The 22,534-nt window shown below is 34.1% G+C and overlaps 1 protein-coding gene across 1 annotated transcript; it reads right to left on the bottom strand.

Annotated features, from left to right (window-relative positions):
* Positions 1-1,631: 1,631 nt before the first annotated feature.
* On the bottom strand, positions 1,632-3,300 carry chac1 (ChaC, cation transport regulator homolog 1 (E. coli)). The gene is made up of 3 exons (XM_083899160.1): positions 2,665-3,300; positions 2,501-2,536; positions 1,632-2,367 (listed from the first exon to the last, which is right to left on the bottom strand). The coding sequence occupies exons 1-3, from the start codon at positions 2,833-2,835 to the stop codon at positions 1,984-1,986; spliced, it is 591 nt and encodes a 196-aa protein (XP_083755286.1). The 5' UTR covers positions 2,836-3,300; the 3' UTR covers positions 1,632-1,983.
* Between the last annotated feature and the right edge of the window lie 19,234 nt (positions 3,301-22,534).

The raw sequence follows: 22,534 nt of genomic DNA, 5'->3' as shown, positions 1-22,534 counted from the left end.
CAAGACATGTATCTCAGATCCATTGTCTGATAATCGAATAACACATTTATCTCAGGAAATGAGTAAAACAAATGTCTTTTTTTGGGGGGTGAAGTGACCCTTTAATCATAGCTGCTGAGCCCAGTGAACCAGTTTGACGTATCACTGTCTTACATTTCTCCTCATCCGCTGCTGCGTCACCTCACAATAGCCTTTGTCGACATTATCGCAGATTTATCGGATCAACTGTGGCTTTTTAAAAACCACAATTTTGTAACCTTTGGCAAATGACACTTCCAGTGCACGCGTTTCTCTGTATAAAACGACGTCGGAGACTTAAAATCCCACTTGTATTATATTGTTATGTTATATGCCCTAGAGTCGGCACTTATTGCATTAGTGGTGCTCTTGGTTTTCAGATTTCTACTGTAGTGTTTCCAGAGATAAGGTCCCTGCGCAGATCTACAGACCTCACTGAGGACAATTTGTGTTGGAACCACTTTGGTATAACATACTGATGTCGAGTTTCCAAATGAAGATTTTAAGTGCTTTGAGCAGCACAAATTAGATTTAATTCACCTCCGTTGTGCTTGGAAACAGAATCAGAAACGACAGATAATGACGTTTTCTCAATGGAGGAATGGGTGTTATGCGACTGTGAATTGGGTTAACTGCCCCTTTAAATGCGTTTGTTGATCTGATAAGTCGACATTCTTACGTTTATCCGAGTCCCTGCTGTTTTTTTTCACACGCTCTGCTGCAGGGCCAGTGTGTTTTCATCTCTCTGAGCACCAGAGCAGCATGTCCTTCTTGGTGAACTCTGACCTGACCACAGTGCAGACGATAAACACAGGACTTCCAGGTCTGAGCTTGTTCCCGATCATGGTTATATAAGCCAGTGCCTCCAGATGGATTCTTTTGATTTGACTTGCATCCAAGGTACAAGCTGCTCCGTCCAGTGTTTGAGGAGTGTCCCACGTATGTTTGTGTGTGTGTGTGAAGTTCCAAAACAAAAACAAACGGGTTCACTGGGGTCGTTTTTAGGATAAATCTGCTGAGCAACGGTCTGTGCGTGTAGAAACATCATGGTTGGTGTCTTTTGTCCACTAACAACAAAGTCCATTAGGGTTACGAAAGGTGGGAATGGCCAGGTTTTTAGACTAGGAGTTTAACCGAGGGATCTGTAAACTGGACTTCAGCTTATAACCATTTGGTATTTTGTGTTAAATTGTTTATCTTGCTGTTGGCATGGGCTTAAGTAGGCATATGGACTACATTTTATGTTAGACCTCAATATAATTCTTTAAATTGCTTTTACTTTTCCAAAGAACTTCATAGATCATAGAACATCCAGAAGTAAATTATTCTGTACTTCATTCCTCCTGTTATCCTGATTCATTGTCATTATCTCGACATTGGATCTACGCCATACTTTCCAAGTTACCTTGACTATATATGGACGTCAACAAAATTCCACTTCCAGTACGTTCCTCATCATGCAAGCTGAAGACACGAGGTATTAGAAATTATAGTTTTCCTGGAACCAGTTTAAGCCTTTGAACCAGATTTCAGTATAGATTTCTGTACCAAGTCAGCCCATGGTACCATGTTTATTAGCTCGTTCACGATCAACAAAAAGACAACAATTATGTTCCGTTTAACCTTTTATTGGCAGATGCATTGGATGGAAATGTTGCCACAGGCAAAACAGGTTGAACAGTAGTCACTTAGCAACCACTGTAGTGCGAATACACTGGACGGGATCAAAACTGTGCAAATGATAAAAAAAAAAATTACAGTACAATGTTGTGACAGACATTTACAGTAAACAAGTCAGACAGTAGTTTAGTAGATGTACTAACTGTTCACAAAAAAAAGTTGATAGAAAAGCTTTTCTCATCACTGTAGTTATTTAATGGATGAATGTGTCATTTAACAACATAAGTTTGATACGAGTGACAGGTGGAAAGCCTCAGTGTTGTGCACATGTGTGGTGGAACTAAACTACTGGACTTCTAACAGAAAGGACACCACTCTGAGAGCTGCTGCTTCAATGGAGAACAGGTGATGGTCGTCCACATGCGGACAGCTGCTCCTCATGAACTGAGCCAGCCGGAGCAGGTACTCCAGGTTGTGGCCCGTCTTCCCTCTGCACACCGCGATCTGGGCGCCGATCTGTTCCGGGCTGGCCGGCCCCAGGTACATGGGGTTTTGGGTTGTGGCGATGTACACGAGTGCCTTCACTGGGGAATGGCTCTCCCCGTCGGGGAAGAAATCCACCATTTTGGTGACGTAGCCACCGCATTCGGTCTCGCGCACGTTCAGGTACTTCAGAGACTCCTCGACTTGAGGGCCCGTCACCTCGAACGCCACACCCCATGTGCTTGCCTGTTAAAAAGAGGAAGAGGATGCACTTTATAATTCACGTCAATCATAATGAGAAGAATGTCTTCTGCCTGGAAACTCCTCCCCCGTGCATTTTCTACCAGTAAACCAACAGGAAACAGAAATGTCCACTTACGTCATCATCTTCAATCAGCGTCACCACTCTTCCGGGCTGCGGGGGAGAGGAAGAGAAATGGGTCACGTCATGGGTAACGCCTTGACAGAGAGGCCTGTACTTCATAATATGTAAATGTAGACAATAATAATAATAATAATAATAATAATAATAATAAAACTTACCAACTCGTCATTTCCGCGATGGAAGTTGTCTCCATGCCAGAAACGCCTCTTGTACCCTTCAACGTAACCGACCTTGCTCCTCTTGTACTTGAAGTCAGGCTTCCACACCAGTGAGCCGTACCCGAAGATCCACAGGCTGGCTTTGCCGCCGATGATGTCTTGAGGCTTCATTTTGATCGGTGTTGGTGATGACGTTCAAATGAAATCGATGGATCAAAAAATCTTTTTGACTCAAAGTCGCGAGCTAAGGGCGGCTAACTTGCTAGCGTTAGCTTCCTCCGGTCGAGGAGCAGGGGAACCGGTTGGCTCACGGGTATACCGCGGACGGTATTCGAGCCCAACTGCTTAGCAGTTGCGAGGATGGAGTCTCGGAGTTGGTATTTCTTTGCCTGATGCATTGCCATTGCGTTACATGCGCCGCATTATGCCTTAAAAATCCATGGCAGCCGCTTTGGCCTTCTGGTCGGAGGGGGGAGAAAAATCGAAAACCGCGTCAGCCAGCTGCTTCGCCGGCTGATGACACCGTGGATGAAAACGCTTATCAAAACAAAAGCTAGAAGATTGATTCGTCGTTAGCGCGGTTTCTAATGGGTTGCAGTCGAGTCGTCATCGACTCCGCACAGCTTTGATCTCGTCCAGTCTCGTACTTAACATGGCGCAGAGACGCGCTCATATTTATACAGTCCAGAGAAGGTGGGCGAGTCCACGTGAGGGGTTTCAGCCAATAACATTTAAGAACGCGTTTTTACCTCCATCACCAAAGCCAATCAGATTTCTATGCGCCGAATAAGGCGGGACCTTGAGTGAAACTCACTATCCTATTGGTTTAAATAACATTTTCGCTCCGCCCCTGTTCTTCAAAGTGATTGGCCAATACACCGTCACTCCAACTGACTCGTTTCACGATTGGTCGCATTTGTTGTCACAGACTCGGCTGATGCAACTTCTCACAGCATTTCGGGGCCTTGCCAGCAGCAGCAACAGAGACAGACGTTGCATCAGATTTGTTCCAGGAAATAGAACAGGAACTACTCTGTTCTAAATCTAAGACATGTATCATTAACGATGTTGATGTAAACCATATGTTAAAACTTAAATAATGTACATATTTTCAAATCAAACATAATTACTGTGCCGAGTCTTGTGTTGAAGCAGAGACTCATCAAGAATTATATGGCAGATTAAAGTGGTCAGGAGGAATGTGGGCTGTGCGAATTAGGAGAAACATGCTTTCTTCCGTATTGCCCTTGTTTAAAACAACGTAAAAATATCTATATTTAATGAAATGGCAGAATGGATTGGTTGTTTATGCGTAATGACCATATGTTGGCTACCAATGTGTCTGAACCCTGGAAAAACAGGTCAAGGGTTCATTTTTTTACTCTGTAAATCGTATAAAAACAACAATAAACACCCATCTCTATACATTTTGAAATGAATAATGAATGTTTTCTGTCAGAAAGTGTTATATGACACCTGTGTACCCCACTCAGATTGGCACCAGCGACCCTTGTGTGGAGGATAAAATTGGCAGAAGACGAGTTAGGGTTATATAACCTAACACATAGCAGACATGCACATTTTGCACGTGAGCAGAACTGAGGACTGATCACGTCCAGCCCCACAGCTAAAATATCCAATGGCCTGGCAGAGGTTGAGGCAACTCCTCTCCTTACATTCAAAGCAGCCCCTTTGATACATGCAAAACAAACTTGTGAAAGGGATCAAAGTATTTTTGTCAACACGTTAGTACGTTTCTTAGCACACACATGTTTCCTTTCATACAGTTTATATAAGCAAAATATATGTTTTGCCGAGTGTCAAGCCATAAAAAAGGGATGATTTCTGTCTTCACCTCAGGTTTACACTGGAAGCAAACCAATGGACCAGTAAACAAAATTCGGACCAAAAAAGTGAACTCACCACCTACATAACTAGGAACACATGATGGTTGTTTATCTCTATATGTGGGCTGTGATGGACTGATGACCAGTTCACAGTGTACCCCGCCTTTTGCCCTAAGTCAGCTGAGATTGGCACCAGCGACCCCCGTGACCCTCATGTGGAGGAGAAAAGTGGTAGAGGATGAGTGAGTGAGTGAGTGAGTGAGTGAGTGAAAATGCAATAAAGTTGTTTTTCTGCTGCAGCCCATCTGCTTTAAGACTTCTGTATACCTCGATTCTAACGTGGTTATTTGAGTTACTGTTGCCTTTCTATAATCTTAAACCAATCTGGCCATTCTTCTCTAAACTTTGGCATCAACAAAGCAGTTTGCCTGGAGAAGTTTTCTCTGTGGCAGACCATTCTCTGTAAAAGTCTAGCAATAACATTATTTTTATTTCAAATTTGTTTATATGTGAACTTTTCTATTTTAGCTATCATTGTATATGTATTTTCAATATTTGTTTGATTTGGCTAATTGAAAATAAAACTTTTTAAATCCTATCAATTTGCCTGTTCATTCATCTAAGAGTACTAATGTGCAGACAGTTTAAAATGATACAATAATAATAATAAGTTTTTGTGTGATTTTGGACACCATACTTACCTATTGCCTATTTGTCCAACTTTGGACGACATACTAACGGATGATTTTTTACCAAAGTTTGGACCAAAAACGTTTTATTAAAAATAGTCACGTTTTTGTCTAATTTTGTATGACAAGGTATAGTATAACATTTTTGGACGACATAGTATAGTATGACGTACTAAATAGTATAGTATGACGTTTTTGTCAAGTTTTGCACCAAAAAAACGTGTTTCAAAAATATTGTCAGATTTTGGACGACATAGTATAGTATGTCGTTTTTGGCAGATTTTGGACCAATTTTTTTTTTCAAAAAATGGTCACATTATGGACGACATAGTATAGTAGGACGTACTACATAGTATGACATTTTTGTCAAGTTTTGGACCAAAAAAACGTTTTTCAAAAATATGGTCAGATTTTGGACGACATAGTATAGTATGTCGTTTTTGTCAGATTTTGGACCAATTTTTTTTTTCAAAAAATGGTCACATTATGGACGACATAGTATAGTAGGACGTACTACATAGTATAGTATGACGTTTTTGTCAAGTTTTGGACCAAAAAAAGTTTTTCAAAAATATGGTCAGATTTTGGACGACATAGTATAGTATGTCGTTTCGGTCAAATTTTGGACAAATTTCTTTTTTCAAAAAATGGTCACATTATGGATGACATAGTATAGTAGGATGTACTACATAGTATAGTATGACGTTTTGTCAAGTTTTGGACCAAAAAAACGTTTTTCAAAAATATGGTCAGATTTTGGACGACATAGTATAGTAGGATGTACTACATAGTATAGTATGACGTTTTTGTCAAGTTTTGGACCAAAAAAAGGTTTTCAAAAATATGGTCAGATTTTGGACGACAGTATAGTATGTCGTTTTTGTCAGATTTTGGACCAATTTTCTTTTTTCAAAAAATAGTCACATTATGGACGACATAGTATAGTAGGACGTACTACATAGTATAGTATGACGTTTTTGTCAAGTTTTGGACCAAGAAAACGTTTTTCAAAAATATGGTCAGATTTTGGACGACATAGTATAGTATGTCGTTTTTGTCAGATTTTGGACCAATTCTTTTTTTTCAAAAAATGGTCACATTATGGACGACATAGTATAGTAGGATGTACTACATAGTATAGTATGACGTTTTTGTCATGTTTTGGACCAAAAAAACGTTTTTCAAAAATATGGTCAGATTTTGGACGACATAGTATAGTATGTCATTTTTGTCAGATTTTGGACCAATTTTTTTTTTCCAAAAATGGTCACATTATTGACGACATAGTATAGTAGGACGTACTACATAGTATAGTATGACGTTTTTGTCAAGTTTTGGACCAAAAAAACGTTTTTCAAAAATTTGGTCAGATTTTGGACGACATAGTATAGTATGTCGTTTTTGTCAGATTTTGGACCAATTTTTTTTTTTCAAAAAATGGTCACATTATGGACGACATAGTATAGTAGGATGTACTACATAGTATATAGTATGACGTTTTTGTCAAGTTTTGGACCAAAAAAACGTTTTTCAAAAATATGGTCAGATTTTGGACGACATAGTATAGTTCGCGTTTTTGTCAGATTTTGGACCAATTTTTTTTTTCAAAAAATGGTCACATTATGGACGACATAGTATAGTAGGACGTACTACATAGTATAGTATGACGTTTTTGTCAAGTTTTGGACCAAAAAAACGTTTTTCAAAAATATGGTCAGATTTTGGACGACATAGTATAGTAGGATGTACTACATAGTATAGTATGACGTTTTTGTCAAGTTTTGGACCAAAAAAAGGTTTTCAAAAATATGGTCAGATTTTGGACGACAGTATAGTATGTCGTTTTTGTCAGATTTTGGACCAATTTTCTTTTTTCAAAAAATAGTCACATTATGGACGACATAGTATAGTAGGACGTACTACATAGTATAGTATGACGTTTTTGTCAAGTTTTGGACCAAGAAAACGTTTTTCAAAAATATGGTCAGATTTTGGACGACATAGTATAGTATGTCGTTTTTGTCAGATTTTGGACCAATTCTTTTTTTTCAAAAAATGGTCACATTATGGACGACATAGTATAGTAGGATGTACTACATAGTATAGTATGACGTTTTTGTCATGTTTTGGACCAAAAAAACGTTTTTCAAAAATATGGTCAGATTTTGGACGACATAGTATAGTATGTCGTTTTTGTCAGATTTTGGACCAATTTTTTTTTTCCAAAAATGGTCACATTATGGACGACATAGTATAGTAGGACGTACTACATAGTATAGTATGACGTTTTTGTCAAGTTTTGGACCAAAAAAACGTTTTTCAAAAATTTGGTCAGATTTTGGACGACATAGTATATAGTATGTCGTTTTTGTCAGATTTTGGACCAATTTTTTTTTTTCAAAAAATGGTCACATTATGGACGACATAGTATAGTAGGATGTACTACATAGTATATAGTATGACGTTTTTGTCAAGTTTTGGACCAAAAAAACGTTTTTCAAAAATATGGTCAGATTTTGGACGACATAGTATAGTTCGCGTTTTTGTCAGATTTTGGACCAATTTTTTTTTTCAAAAAATGGTCACATTATGGACGACATAGTATAGTAGGACGTACTACATAGTATAGTATGACGTTTTTGTCAAGTTTTGGACCAAAAAAACGTTTTTCAAAAATATGGTCAGATTTTGGACGACATAGTATAGTATGTCGTTTTTGTCAGATTTTGGACCAATTCTTTTTTTTCAAAAAATGGTCACATTATGGACGACATAGTATAGTAGGATGTACTACATAGTATAGTATGACGTTTTTGTCAATTTTGGACCAAAAAAAGGTTTTCAAAAATATGGTCAGATTTTGGACGACAGTATAGTATGTCGTTTTTGTCAGATTTTGGACCAATTTTCTTTTTTCAAAAAATAGTCACATTATGGACGACATAGTATAGTAGGACGTACTACATAGTATAGTATGACGTTTTTGTCAAGTTTTGGACCAAAAAAACGTTTTTCAAAAATATGGTCAGATTTTGGACGACATAGTATAGTAGGATGTACTACATAGTATAGTATGACGTTTTTGTCAAGTTTTGGACCAAAAAAAGGTTTTCAAAAATATGGTCAGATTTTGGACGACAGTATAGTATGTCGTTTTTGTCAGATTTTGGACCAATTTTCTTTTTTCAAAAAATAGTCACATTATGGACGACATAGTATAGTAGGACGTACTACATAGTATAGTATGACGTTTTTGTCAAGTTTTGGACCAAGAAAACGTTTTTCAAAAATATGGTCAGATTTTGGACGACATAGTATAGTATGTCGTTTTTGTCAGATTTTGGACCAATTCTTTTTTTTCAAAAAATGGTCACATTATGGACGACATAGTATAGTAGGATGTACTAAATAGTATAGTATGACGTTTTTGTCATGTTTTGGACCAAAAAAACGTTTTTCAAAAATATGGTCAGATTTTGGACGACATAGTATAGTATGTCGTTTTTGTCAGATTTTGGACCAATTTTTTTTTTCCAAAAATGGTCACATTATGGACGACATAGTATAGTAGGACGTACTACATAGTATAGTATGACGTTTTTGTCAAGTTTTGGACCAAAAAAACGTTTTTCAAAAATTTGGTCAGATTTTGGACGACATAGTATATAGTATGTCGTTTTTGTCAGATTTTGGACCAATTTTTTTTTTTCAAAAAATGGTCACATTATGGACGACATAGTATAGTAGGATGTACTACATAGTATATAGTATGACGTTTTTGTCAAGTTTTGGACCAAAAAAACGTTTTTCAAAAATATGGTCAGATTTTGGACGACATAGTATAGTTCGCGTTTTTGTCAGATTTTGGACCAATTTTTTTTTTCAAAAAATGGTCACATTATGGACGACATAGTATAGTAGGACGTACTACATAGTATAGTATGACGTTTTTGTCAAGTTTTGGACCAAAAAAACGTTTTTCAAAAATATGGTCAGATTTTGGACGACATAGTATAGTATGTCGTTTTTGTCAGATTTTGGACCAATTCTTTTTTTTCAAAAAATGGTCACATTATGGACGACATAGTATAGTAGGATGTACTACATAGTATAGTATGACGTTTTTGTCAATTTTGGACCAAAAAAAGGTTTTCAAAAATATGGTCAGATTTTGGACGACAGTATAGTATGTCGTTTTTGTCAGATTTTGGACCAATTTTCTTTTTTCAAAAAATAGTCACATTATGGACGACATAGTATAGTAGGACATACTACATAGTATAGTATGACGTTTTTGTCAAGTTTTGGACCAAAAAAACGTTTTTCAAAAATATGGTCAGATTTTGGACGACATAGTATAGTATGTCGTTTTTGTCAAATTTTGGACAAATTTCTTTTTTGAAAAAATGGTCACATTATGGATGACATAGTATAGTAGGACGTACTACACAGTATAGTATGATGTTTTTGTCAAGTTTTGGACCAAAAAACAGTTTTTCCAAAATATGGTCAGATTTTGGACGACATAGTATAGTATGTCGTTTTTGGCAGATTTTGGACCAATTTTTTTTTTTCAAAAAATGGTCACATTATGGACGACATAGTATAGTAGGATGTACTACATAGTGTAGTATGACGTTTTTGTCAAGTTTTGGACCAAAAAAACGTTTTTCAAAAATATGGTCAGATTTTGGACGACATAGTATAGTATGTCGTTTTTGTCAGATTTTGGACCAATTTTCTTTTTTCAAAAAATGGTCACATTATGGACGACATAGTATAGTAGGACGTACTACATAGTATAGTATGACGTTTTTGTCAAGTTTTGGACCAAAAAAACGTTTTTCAAAAATATGGTCAGATTTTGGACGACATAGTATAGTATGTCGTTTTTGTCAGATCTTGGACCAATTTTTTTTTTCAAAAAATGGTCACATTATGGACGACATAGTATAGTAGGACGTACTACATAGTATAGTATGACGTTTTTGTCAAGTTTTGGACCAAAAAAACGTTTTTCAAAAATATGGTCAGATTTTGGACGACATAGTATAGTATGTCGTTTTTGTCAGATTTTGGACCAATTGTTTTTTTTCAAAAAATGGTTACATTATGGACGACATAGTATAGTAGGACGTACTAAATAGTATAGTATGACGTTTTTGTCAAGTTTTGGACCAAAAAAACGTTTTTCAAAAATATGGTCAGATTTTGGACGACATAGTATAGTGTCGTTTTTGTCAGATTTTGGACGAATTTTTTTTTTCAAAAAATGGTCACATTATGGACGACATAGTATAGTAGGACGTACTACATAGTATAGTATGACGTTTTTGTCAAGTTTTGGAGCAAAAAAACGTTTTTTCAAAAATATGGTCAGATTTTGGACGACATAGTATAGTATGTCGTTTTTGTCAGATTTTGGACCAATTTTTTTTTTCAAAAAATGGTCACATTATGTACGACATAGTATAGTAGGACGTTCTACATAGTATAGTATGACGTTTTTGTCAAGTTTTGGACCAAAAAAACGTTTTTCAAAAAAATTGTCAGAATCAAAAACGACATAGTATAGTATGTCGTTTTTGTCCAATTTTGGACCAAATTTTTTTTCTCCAAAAATGGTCACATTTTAGAGACATAATATAGTATGACGTACTGCATAGTATAGTGTGACGTTTTTGTCAAGTTTTGGACCAAAAAAACGTTTTTCAAAAAAATTGTCAGAATCAAAAACAACATAGTATAGTATGTCGTTTTTGTCCAATTTTGGACCAAATTTTTTTTCTCCAAAAATGGTCACATTTTAGAGACATAGTATAGTAGGACGTACTACACAGTATAGTATGATGTTTTTGTCAAGTTTTGGACCAAAAAACAGTTTTTCCAAAATATGGTCAGATTTTGGACGACATAGTATATAGTATGTCGTTTTTGTCAGATTTTGGACCAATTGTTTTTTTTCAAAAAATGGTTACATTATGGACGACATAGTATAGTAGGACGTACTAAATAGTATAGTATGACGTTTTTGTCAAGTTTTGGACCAAAAAAACGTTTTTCAAAAATATGGTCAGATTTTGGACGACATAGTATAGTATGTCGTTTTTGTCAGATTTTGGACGAATTTTTTTTTTCAAAAAATGGTCACATTATGGACGACATAGTATAGTAGGACGTACTACATAGTATAGTATGACGTTTTTGTCAAGTTTTGGACCAAAAAAACGTTTTTCAAAAATATGGTCAGATTTTGGACGACATAGTATAGTATGTCGTTTTTGTCAGATTTTGGACCAATTTTTTTTTTCAAAAAATGGTCACATTATGTACGACATAGTATAGTAGGACGTTCTACATAGTATAGTATGACGTTTTTGTCAAGTTTTGGACCAAAAAAACGTTTTTCAAAAAAATTGTCAGAATCAAAAACGACATAGTATAGTATGTCGTTTTTGTCCAATTTTGGACCAAATTTTTTTTCTCCAAAAATGGTCACATTTTAGAGACATAGTATAGTATGACGTACTGCATAGTATAGTGTGACGTTTTTGTCAAGTTTTGGACCAAAAAAACGTTTTTCAAAAAAATTGTCAGAATCAAAAACAACATAGTATAGTATGTCGTTTTTGTCCAATTTTGGACCAAATTTTTTTTCTCCAAAAATGGTCACATTTTAGAGACATAGTATAGTATGACGTACTGCATAGTATAGTATGACGTTTTTGTCAAGTTTTGGACCAACAAAACATTTTTCAAAAATATGGTCAGATTTTTGACGACATAGTATAGTATGTCGTTTTTGTCAGATTTTGGACCAAATTTTTTTTTCAAAAAATGGTCACATTATGGACGACATAGTATAGTAGGATGTACTACATAGTATAGTATGACGTTTTTGTCAAGTTTTGGAGCAAAAAAACGTTTTTCAAAAATATGGTCAGATTTTGGACGACATAGTATAGTATGTCGTTTTTGTCAGCTTTTGGACCAATTTTTTTTTTCAAAAAATGGTCACATTATGTACGACATAGTATAGTAGGACGTTCTACATAGTATAGTATGACGTTTTTGTCAAGTTTTGGACCAAAAAAAGTTTTTCAAAAAAATTGTCAGAATCAAAAACGACATAGTATAGTATGTCGTTTTTGTCCAATTTTGGACCAAATTTTTTTTCTCCAAAAATGGTCACATTTTAGAGACATAATATAGTATGACGTACTGCATAGTATAGTGTGACGTTTTTGTCAAGTTTTGGACCAAATCTCTTTTTCTCCAAAAATGGTCACATTTTAAAAACATAGTATAGTATGACGTACTGCATAGTATAGTGTGACGTTTTTGTCAAGTTTTGGACCAAAAAAACGTTTTTCAAAAAAATTGTCAGAATCAAAAACGACATAGTATAGTATGTCGTTTTTGTCCAATTTTGGACCAAATTTTTTTTCTCCAAAAATGGTCACATTTTAGAGACATAGTATAGTATGACGTACTGCATAGTATATTATGACGTTTTTGTCAAGTTTTGGACCAACAAAACGTTTTTCAAAAATATGGTCAGATTTTGGACGACATAGTATAGTATGTCGTTTTTGTCAGATTTTGGACAAATTTCTTTTTTCAAAAAATGGTCACATTATGGACGACATAGTATAGTAGGATGTACTACATAGTATGGTATGACGTTTTTGTCAAGTTTTGGACCAAAAAAAGTTTTTCAAAAAAACTGTCAGAATCAAAAACGACATAGTATAGTATGTCGTTTTTGTCCAATTTTGGACCAAATTTTTTTTCTCCAAAAATGATCACATTTTAGAGACATAGTATAGTATGGCGTACTGCATAGTATACTGTGACGTTTTTGTCAAGTTTTGGACCAAAAAAACGTTTTTCAAAAAAATTGTCAGAATCAAAAACGACATAGTATAGTATGTGGTTTTTCTCCAATTTTGGACCAAATTTATTTTCTCCAAAAATGGTCACATTTTAGAGACATAGTATAGTATGACGTACTGCATAGTATACTGTGACGTTTTTGTCAAGTTTTGGACCAAAAAAACGTTTTTCAAAAAAACTGTCAGAATCAAAAACGACATAGTATAGTATGTCGTTTTTGTCCAATTTTGGACCAAATTTTTTTTCTCCAAAAATGGTCACATTTTAGAGACATAGTATAGTATGACGTACTGCATAGTATATTATGACGTTTTTGTCAAGTTTTGGACCAACAAAACGTTTTTCAAAAATATGGTCAGATTTTGGACGACATAGTATAGTATGTCGTTTTTGTCAGATTTTGGACAAATTTATTTTTTCAAAAAATGGTCACATTATGGACGACATAGTATAGTAGGATGTACTACATAGTATGGTATGACGTTTTTGTCAAGTTTTGGACCAAAAAAAGTTTTTCAAAAAAACTGTCAGAATCAAAAACGACATAGTATAGTATGTCGTTTTTGTCCAATTTTGGACCAAATTTTTTTTCTCCAAAAATGGTCACATTTTAGAGACATAGTATAGTAGGACGTACTACACAGTATAGTATGATGTTTTTGTCAAGTTTTGGACCAAAAAACAGTTTTTCCAAAATATGGTCAGATTTTGGACGACATAGTATAGTATGTCGTTTTTGTCAGATTTTGGACCAATTGTTTTTTTTCAAAAAATGGTTACATTATGGACGACATAGTATAGTAGGACGTACTAAATAGTATAGTATGACGTTTTTGTCAAGTTTTGGACCAAAAAAACGTTTTTCAAAAATATGGTCAGATTTTGGACGACATAGTATAGTATGTCGTTTTTGTCAGATTTTGGACGAATTTTTTTTTTCAAAAAATGGTCACATTATGGACGACATAGTATAGTAGGACGTACTACATAGTATAGTATGACGTTTTTGTCAAGTTTTGGACCAAAAAAACGTTTTTCAAAAATATGGTCAGATTTTGGACGACATAGTATAGTATGTCGTTTTTGTCAGATTTTGGACCAATTTTTTTTTTCAAAAAATGGTCACATTATGTACGACATAGTATAGTAGGACGTTCTACATAGTATAGTATGACGTTTTTGTCAAGTTTTGGACCAAAAAAACGTTTTTCAAAAAAATTGTCAGAATCAAAAACGACATAGTATAGTATGTCGTTTTTGTCCAATTTTGGACCAAATTTTTTTTCTCCAAAAATGGTCACATTTTAGAGACATAGTATAGTATGACGTACTGCATAGTATAGTGTGACGTTTTTGTCAAGTTTTGGACCAAAAAAACGTTTTTCAAAAAAATTGTCAGAATCAAAAACAACATAGTATAGTATGTCGTTTTTGTCCAATTTTGGACCAAATTTTTTTTCTCCAAAAATGGTCACATTTTAGAGACATAGTATAGTAGGACGTACTACACAGTATAGTATGATGTTTTTGTCAAGTTTTGGACCAAAAAACAGTTTTTCCAAAATATGGTCAGATTTTGGACGACATAGTATAGTATGTCGTTTTTGTCAGATTTTGGACCAATTGTTTTTTTTCAAAAAATGGTTACATTATGGACGACATAGTATAGTAGGACGTACTAAATAGTATAGTATGACGTTTTTGTCAAGTTTTGGACCAAAAAAACGTTTTTCAAAAATATGGTCAGATTTTGGACGACATAGTATAGTATGTCGTTTTTGTCAGATTTTGGACGAATTTTTTTTTTCAAAAAATGGTCACATTATGGACGACATAGTATAGTAGGACGTACTACATAGTATAGTATGACGTTTTTGTCAAGTTTTGGACCAAAAAAACGTTTTTCAAAAATATGGTCAGATTTTGGACGACATAGTATAGTATGTCGTTTTTGTCAGATTTTGGACCAATTTTTTTTTTCAAAAAATGGTCACATTATGTACGACATAGTATAGTAGGACGTTCTACATAGTATAGTATGACGTTTTTGTCAAGTTTTGGACCAAAAAAACGTTTTTCAAAAAAATTTTCAGAATCAAAAACGACATAGTATAGTATGTCGTTTTTGTCCAATTTTGGACCAAATTTTTTTTCTCCAAAAATGGTCACATTTTAGAGACATAGTATAGTATGACGTACTGCATAGTATAGTGTGACGTTTTTGTCAAGTTTTGGACCAAAAAAACGTTTTTCCAAAAAACTGTCAGAATCAAATACGACATAGTATAGTATGTCGTTTTTGTCCAATTTTGGACCAAATTTTTTTTCTCCAAAAATGGTCACATTTTGTAGACATAGTATAGTATGACGTACTGCATAGTATAGTTTGACGTTTTTGTCAAGTTTTGGACCAAAAAAACGTTTTTCAAAAAAACTGTCAGAATCAAAAACGACATAGTATAGTATGTCGTTTTTTTTAGATTTTGGACCAATTTTTTTTCTTCAAAAAATGGTCACATTATGGACGACATAGTATAGTAGGATGTACTACATAGTATAGTATGACGTTTTGTCAAGTTTTGGACCAAAAAAACGTTTTTCCAAAAAACTGTCAGAATCAAATACGACATAGTATAGTATGTCGTTTTTGTCCAATTTTGGACCAAATTTTTTTTCTCCAAAAATGGTCACATTTTAGAGACATAGTATAGTATGACGTACTGCATCGTATAGTGTGACGTTTTTGTCAAGTTTTGGACCAAAAAAACGTTTTTCAAAAAAATTGTCAGAATCAAAAACGACATAGTATAGTATGTCGTTTTTGTCCAATTTTGGACCAAATTTTTTTTCTCCAAAAATGGTCACATTTTAGAGACATAGTATAGTATGACGTACTGCATAGTATAGTTTGACGTTTTTGTCAAGTTTTGGACCAAAAAAACGTTTTTCAAAAAAACTGTCAGAATCAAAAACGACATAGTATAGTATGTCGTTTTTGTCAGATTTTGGACCAATTTTTTTTTTCAAAAAATGGTCACATTATGGACGACATAGTATAGTAGGATGTACTACATAGTATAGTATGACGTTTTTGTCAAGTTTTGGACCAAAAAAACGTTTTTCAAAAAAACTGTCAGAATCAAAAACGACATAGTATAGTATGTCGTTTTTGTCCAATTTTGGACCAAATCTTTTTTTCTCCAAAAATGGTCACATTTTAAAAACATAGTATAGTATGACGTACTGCATAGTATAGTGTGACGTTTTTGTCAAGTTTTGGACCAAAAAAACGTTTTTCAAAAAAATTGTCATAATCAAAAATGACATAGTATAGTATGTCGTTTTTGTCAGATTTTGGACCAAATTGTTTTTTCTCCAAAAATGGTCACATTTTAGAGACATAGTATAGTATGACGTACTGCATAGTATAGTGTGAAGTTTTCATCAAGTTTTGGGCCAGAATCTGGTTGCAGCGTTGGCTCACTTGGTAGAGCATCTACCCCATATGCTGAAGCTGTAGTTCTCGCTGCAGGTGATCCTGGTTCGAATCCTGCACCAAGCGGTCTTTCCTGTGTGTCATCCACCATCTCTCTGTCTCCCGTTTGCTGTCTCTCTCCACTATACCATCATTAAAGGCAAAAAGGCCCAAACAAATATATATATATATATATAAAGAAACATCACTTTTTGGACGACATAGTATGTCGTTTTTGTCCAATTTTGGACCAAATCTCTTTTTCTCCAAAAATGGTCACATTTTAAAAACATAGTATAGTATGACGTACTGCATAGTATAGTGTGACGTTTTTGTCAAGTTTTGGACCAAAAAAACGTTTTTCAAAAAAATTGTCATAATCAACAACGACATAGTATAGTATGTCGTTTTTGTCCAATTTTGGACCAAATTTTTTTTCTCCAAAAATGGTCACATTTTAGAGACATAGTATAGTATGACGTACTGCATAGTATAGTGTGACGTTTTTGTCAAGTTTTGGACCAAAAAAACGTTTTTCAAAAAAATTGTCAGAATCAAAAACGACATAGTATAGTATGTCGTTTTTGTCCAATTTTGGACCAAATTTTTTTTCTCCAAAAATGGTCACATTTTAGAGACATAGTATAGTATGACGTACTACATAGTATAGTGTGAAGTTTTCATCAAGTTTTGGACCAGAATCTGGTTGCAGCGTTGGCTCACTTGGTAGAGCATCTACCCCATATGCTGAAGCTGTAGTTCTCGCTGCAGGTGATCCTGGTTCGAATCCTGCACAAAGCGGTCTTTCCTGTGTGTCATCCACCATCTCTCTGTCTCCCGTTTGCTGTCTCTCTCCACTATACTATCATTAAAGGCAAAAAGGCCCAAACAAATTATATATAAAAAAACATCACTTTTTGGACGACATAGTATGTCGTTTTTGTCCAATTTTGGACCAAATTTTTTTTCTCCAAAAATGGTCACATTTTGTAGACATAGTATAGTATGACGTACTGCATAGTATAGTTTGACGTTTTTGTCAAGTTTTGGACCAAAAAAACGTTTTTCAAAAAAACTGTCAGAATCAAAAACGACATAGTATAGTATGTCGTTTTTGTCCAATTTTGGACCAAATTTTTTTTCTCCAAAAATGGTCACATTTTAGAGACATAGTATAGTATGGCGTACTGCATAGTATACTGTGACGTTTTTGTCAAGTTTTGGACCAAAAAAACATTTTTCAAAAAATTGTCAGAATCAAAAACGACATAGTATAGTATGTGGTTTTTCTCCAATTTTGGACCAAATTTTTTTTCTCCAAAAATGGTCACATTTTAGAGACATAGTATAGTATGACGTACTGCATAGTATACTGTGACGTTTTTGTCAAGTTTTGGACCAAAAAAACGTTTTTCAAAAAAACTGTCAGAATCAAAAACGACATAGTATAGTATGTCGTTTTTGTCCAATTTTGGACCAAATTTTTTTTCTCCAAAAATGATCACATTTTAGAGACATAGTATAGTATGACGTACTGCATAGTATATTATGACGTTTTTGTCAAGTTTTGGACCAACAAAACGTTTTTCAAAAATATGGTCAGATTTTGGTCGACATAGTATAGTATGTCGTTTTTGTCAGATTTTGGACAAATTTCTTTTTTCAAAAAATGGTCACATTATGGACGACATAGTATAGTAGGATGTACTACATAGTATGGTATGACGTTTTTGTCAAGTTTTGGACCAAAAAAAGTTTTTCAAAAAAACTGTCAGAATAAAAAACGACATAGTATAGTATGTCGTTTTTGTCCAATTTTGGACCAAATTTTTTTTCTCCAAAAATGGTCACATTTTAGAGACATAGTATAGTATGGCGTACTGCATAGTATACTGTGACGTTTTTGTCAAGTTTTGGACCAAAAAAACGTTTTTCAAAAAAATTGTCAGAATCAAAAACGACATAGTATAGTATGTGGTTTTTCTCCAATTTTGGACCAAATTTTTTTTCTCCAAAAATGGTCACATTTTAGAGACATAGTATAGTATGACGTACTGCATAGTATACTGTGACGTTTTTGTCAAGTTTTGGACCAAAAAAACGTTTTTCAAAAAAACTGTCAGAATCAAAAACGACATAGTATAGTATGTCGTTTTTGTCCAATTTTGGACCAAATTTTTTTTCTCCAAAAATGGTCACATTTTAGAGACATAGTATAGTATGACGTACTGCATAGTATATTATGACGTTTTTGTCAAGTTTTGGACCAACAAAACGTTTTTCAAAAATATGGTCAGATTTTGGACGACATAGTATAGTATGTCGTTTTTGTCAGATTTTGGACAAATTTATTTTTTCAAAAAATGGTCACATTATGGACGACATAGTATAGTAGGATGTACTACATAGTATGGTATGACGTTTTTGTCAAGTTTTGGACCAAAAAAAGTTTTTCAAAAAAACTGTCAGAATCAAAAACGACATAGTATAGTATGTCGTTTTTGTCCAATTTTGGACCAAATTTTTTTTCTCCAAAAATGGTCACATTTTAGAGACATAGTATAGTATGGCGTACTGCATAGTATACTGTGACGTTTTTGTCAAGTTTTGGACCAAAAAAACGTTTTTCAAAAAAATTGTCAGAATCAAAAACGACATAGTATAGTATGTGGTTTTTCTCCAATTTTGGACCAAATTTTTTTTCTCCAAAAATGGTCACATTTTAGAGACATAGTATAGTATGACGTACTGCATAGTATACTGTGACGTTTTTGTCAAGTTTTGGACCAAAAAAACGTTTTTCAAAAAAACTGTCAGAATCAAAAACGACATAGTATAGTATGTCGTTTTTGTCCAATTTTGGACCAAATTTTTTTTCTCCAAAAATGGTCACATTTTAGAGACATAGGATAGTATGACGTACTGCATAGTATATTATGACGTTTTTGTCAAGTTTTGGACCAACAAAACGTTTTTCAAAAATATGGTCAGATTTTGGACGACATAGTATAGTATGTCGTTTTTGTCAGATTTTGGACCAATTTTTTTTTTCAAAAAATTGTCACATTATGGACGACATAGTATAGTAGGATGTACTACATAGTATAGTATGTCGTTTTTGTCCAGTTTTGGACCAAATTTTTTTTCTCCAAAAATGGTCACATTTTAGAGACATAGTATAGTATGGCGTACTGCATAGTATAGTGTTACGTTTTTGTCAAGTTTTGGACCAAAAAAAATGTTTTTCAAAAAAATTGTCAGAATCAAAAACGACATAGTATAGTATGTCGTTTTTGTCCAATTTGGGACCAAATCTTTTTTTCTCCAAAAATGGTCACATTTTAAAAACATAGTATAGTATGACGTACTGCATAGTATAGTGTGACGTTTTTGTCAAGTTTTGGACCAAAAAAACGTTTTTCAAAAAAATTGTCATAATCAAAAACGACATAGTATAGTATGTCGTTTTTGTCAGATTTTGGACCAAATTTTTTTTCTCCAAAAATGGTCACATTTTAGAGACATAGTATAGTATTACGTACTACATAGTATAGTGTGAAGTTTTCATCAAGTTTTGGACCAGAATCTGGTTGCAGCGTTGGCTCACTTGGTAGAGCATCTACCCCAGGGGTCACCAACGTGGTGCCCGCGGGCACCTGGTAGCCCGCAGGCAGCCAATACGGTGCCCGCGGGCTCACTTCACTTCACCTCACTTGCATGTATCCGTATGATCGCTCAGTAAAATATCTTTGATATTGTTTATAAAAACTGGTAATCGTTAGGAGTAAGCACTGGAATGAATGTGTATGCAGTTGAATGCATAATATTAATCATTTAAATGGTAAACAAACAAAAAAATATTATATGGTAGCCCTCCATATTATTTTTTACCCTTAAGGTAGCTCTCATCTCAAAAAGGTTGGTGACCCCTGATCTACCCCATATGCTGAAGCTGTAGTTCTCGCTGCAGGTGATCCTGGTTCGAATCCTGCACCAAGCGGTCTTTCCTGTGTGTCATCCACCATCTCTCTGTCTCCGGTTTGCTGTCTCTCTCCACTATACCATCATTAAAGGCAAAAAGGCCCAAACAAATATATATATATATATATATATATAAAAAAACATCACTTTTTGGACGACATAGTATGTCGTTTTTGTCCAATTTTGGACCAAATCTCTTTTTCTCCAAAAATGGTCACATTTTAAAAACATAGTATAGTATGACGTACTGCATAGTATAGTGTGACGTTTTTGTCAAGTTTTGGACCAAAAAAACGTTTTTCAAAAAAATTGTCAGAATCAAAAACGACATAGTATATATAGTATGTCGTTTTTGTCCAATTTTGGACCAAATTTTTTTTCTCCAAAAATGGTCACATTTTAGAGACATAGTATAGTATGACGTACTGCATAGTATAGTGTGACGTTTTTGTCAAGTTTTGGACCAAAAAAACGTTTTTCAAAAAAATTGTCAGAATCAAAAACGACATAGTATAGTATGTCGTTTTTGTCCAATTTTGGACCAAATTTTTTTTCTCCAAAAATGGTCACATTTTAGAGACATAGTATAGTATGACGTACTGCATAGTATAGTGTGACGTTTTTGTCAAGTTTTGGACCAAAAAAACGTTTTTCAAAAAAATTGTCAGAATCAAAAACGACATAGTATAGTATGTGGTTTTTCTCCAATTTTGGACCAAATTTATTTTCTCCAAAAATGGTCACATTTTAGAGACATAGTATAGTATGACGTACTGCATAGTATACTGTGACGTTTTTGTCAAGTTTTGGACCAAAAAAACGTTTTTCAAAAAAACTGTCAGAATCAAAAACGACATAGTATAGTATGTCGTTTTTGTCCAATTTTGGACCAAATTTTTTTTCTCCAAAAATGGTCACATTTTAGAGACATAGTATAGTATGACGTACTGCATAGTATATTATGACGTTTTTGTCAAGTTTTGGACCAACAAAACGTTTTTCAAAAATATGGTCAGATTTTGGACGACATAGTATAGTATGTCGTTTTTGTCAGATTTTGGACAAATTTATTTTTTCAAAAAATGGTCACATTATGGACGACATAGTATAGTAGGATGTACTACATAGTATGGTATGACGTTTTTGTCAAGTTTTGGACCAAAAAAGTTTTTCAAAAAAACTGTCAGAATCAAAAACGACATAGTATAGTATGTCGTTTTTGTCCAATTTTGGACCAAATCTTTTTTTCTCCAAAAATGGTCACATTTTAGAGACATAGTATAGTATGGCGTACTGCATAGTATACTGTGACGTTTTTGTCAAGTTTTGGACCAAAAAAACGTTTTTCAAAAAAATTGTCAGAATCAAAAACGACATAGTATAGTATGTGGTTTTTCTCCAATTTTGGACCAAATTTTTTTTCTCCAAAAATGGTCACATTTTAGAGACATAGTATAGTAGGATGTACTACATAGTATGGTATGACGTTTTTGTCAAGTTTTGGACCAAAAAAAGTTTTTCAAAAAAACTGTCAGAATCAAAAACGACATAGTATAGTATGTCGTTTTTGTCCAATTTTGGACCAAATTTTTTTTCTCCAAAAATGGTCACATTTTAGAGACATAGTATAGTATGGCGTACTGCATAGTATACTGTGACGTTTTTGTCAAGTTTTGGACCAAAAAAACGTTTTTCAAAAAAATTGTCAGAATCAAAAACGACATAGTATAGTATGTGGTTTTTCTCCAATTTTGGACCAAATTTTTTTTCTCCAAAAATGGTCACATTTTAGAGACATAGTATAGTATGACGTACTGCATAGTATACTGTGACGTTTTTGTCAAGTTTTGGACCAAAAAAACGTTTTTCAAAAAAACTGTCAGAATCAAAAACGACATAGTATAGTATGTCGTTTTTGTCCAATTTTGGACCAAATTTTTTTTCTCCAAAAATGGTCACATTTTAGAGACATAGTATAGTAT

This window comes from Microchirus variegatus, assembly GCF_963457635.1.
Source record: "Microchirus variegatus genome assembly, chromosome: 12".
NCBI classification, from domain to species: domain Eukaryota; kingdom Metazoa; phylum Chordata; class Actinopteri; order Pleuronectiformes; family Soleidae; genus Microchirus; species Microchirus variegatus.
This window is presented reverse-complemented; position numbering and strand designations above follow the sequence as displayed.

Bases quoted from the DNA above. Each gene is read 5' to 3' on its own strand.
- chac1 (XM_083899160.1), bottom strand. From the start codon at position 2,835: ATGAAGCCTCAAGACATCATCGGCGGCAAAGCCAGCCTGTGGATCTTC. The intron at 2,537-2,664 runs GTAAGTTTTATT...TCTCCCCCGCAG, and splicing joins ATCGCGGAAATGACGAGTTG to CCCGGAAGAGTGGTGACGCT. The intron at 2,368-2,500 runs GTAAGTGGACAT...TCTTTTTAACAG, and splicing joins CGCTGATTGAAGATGATGAC to GCAAGCACATGGGGTGTGGC.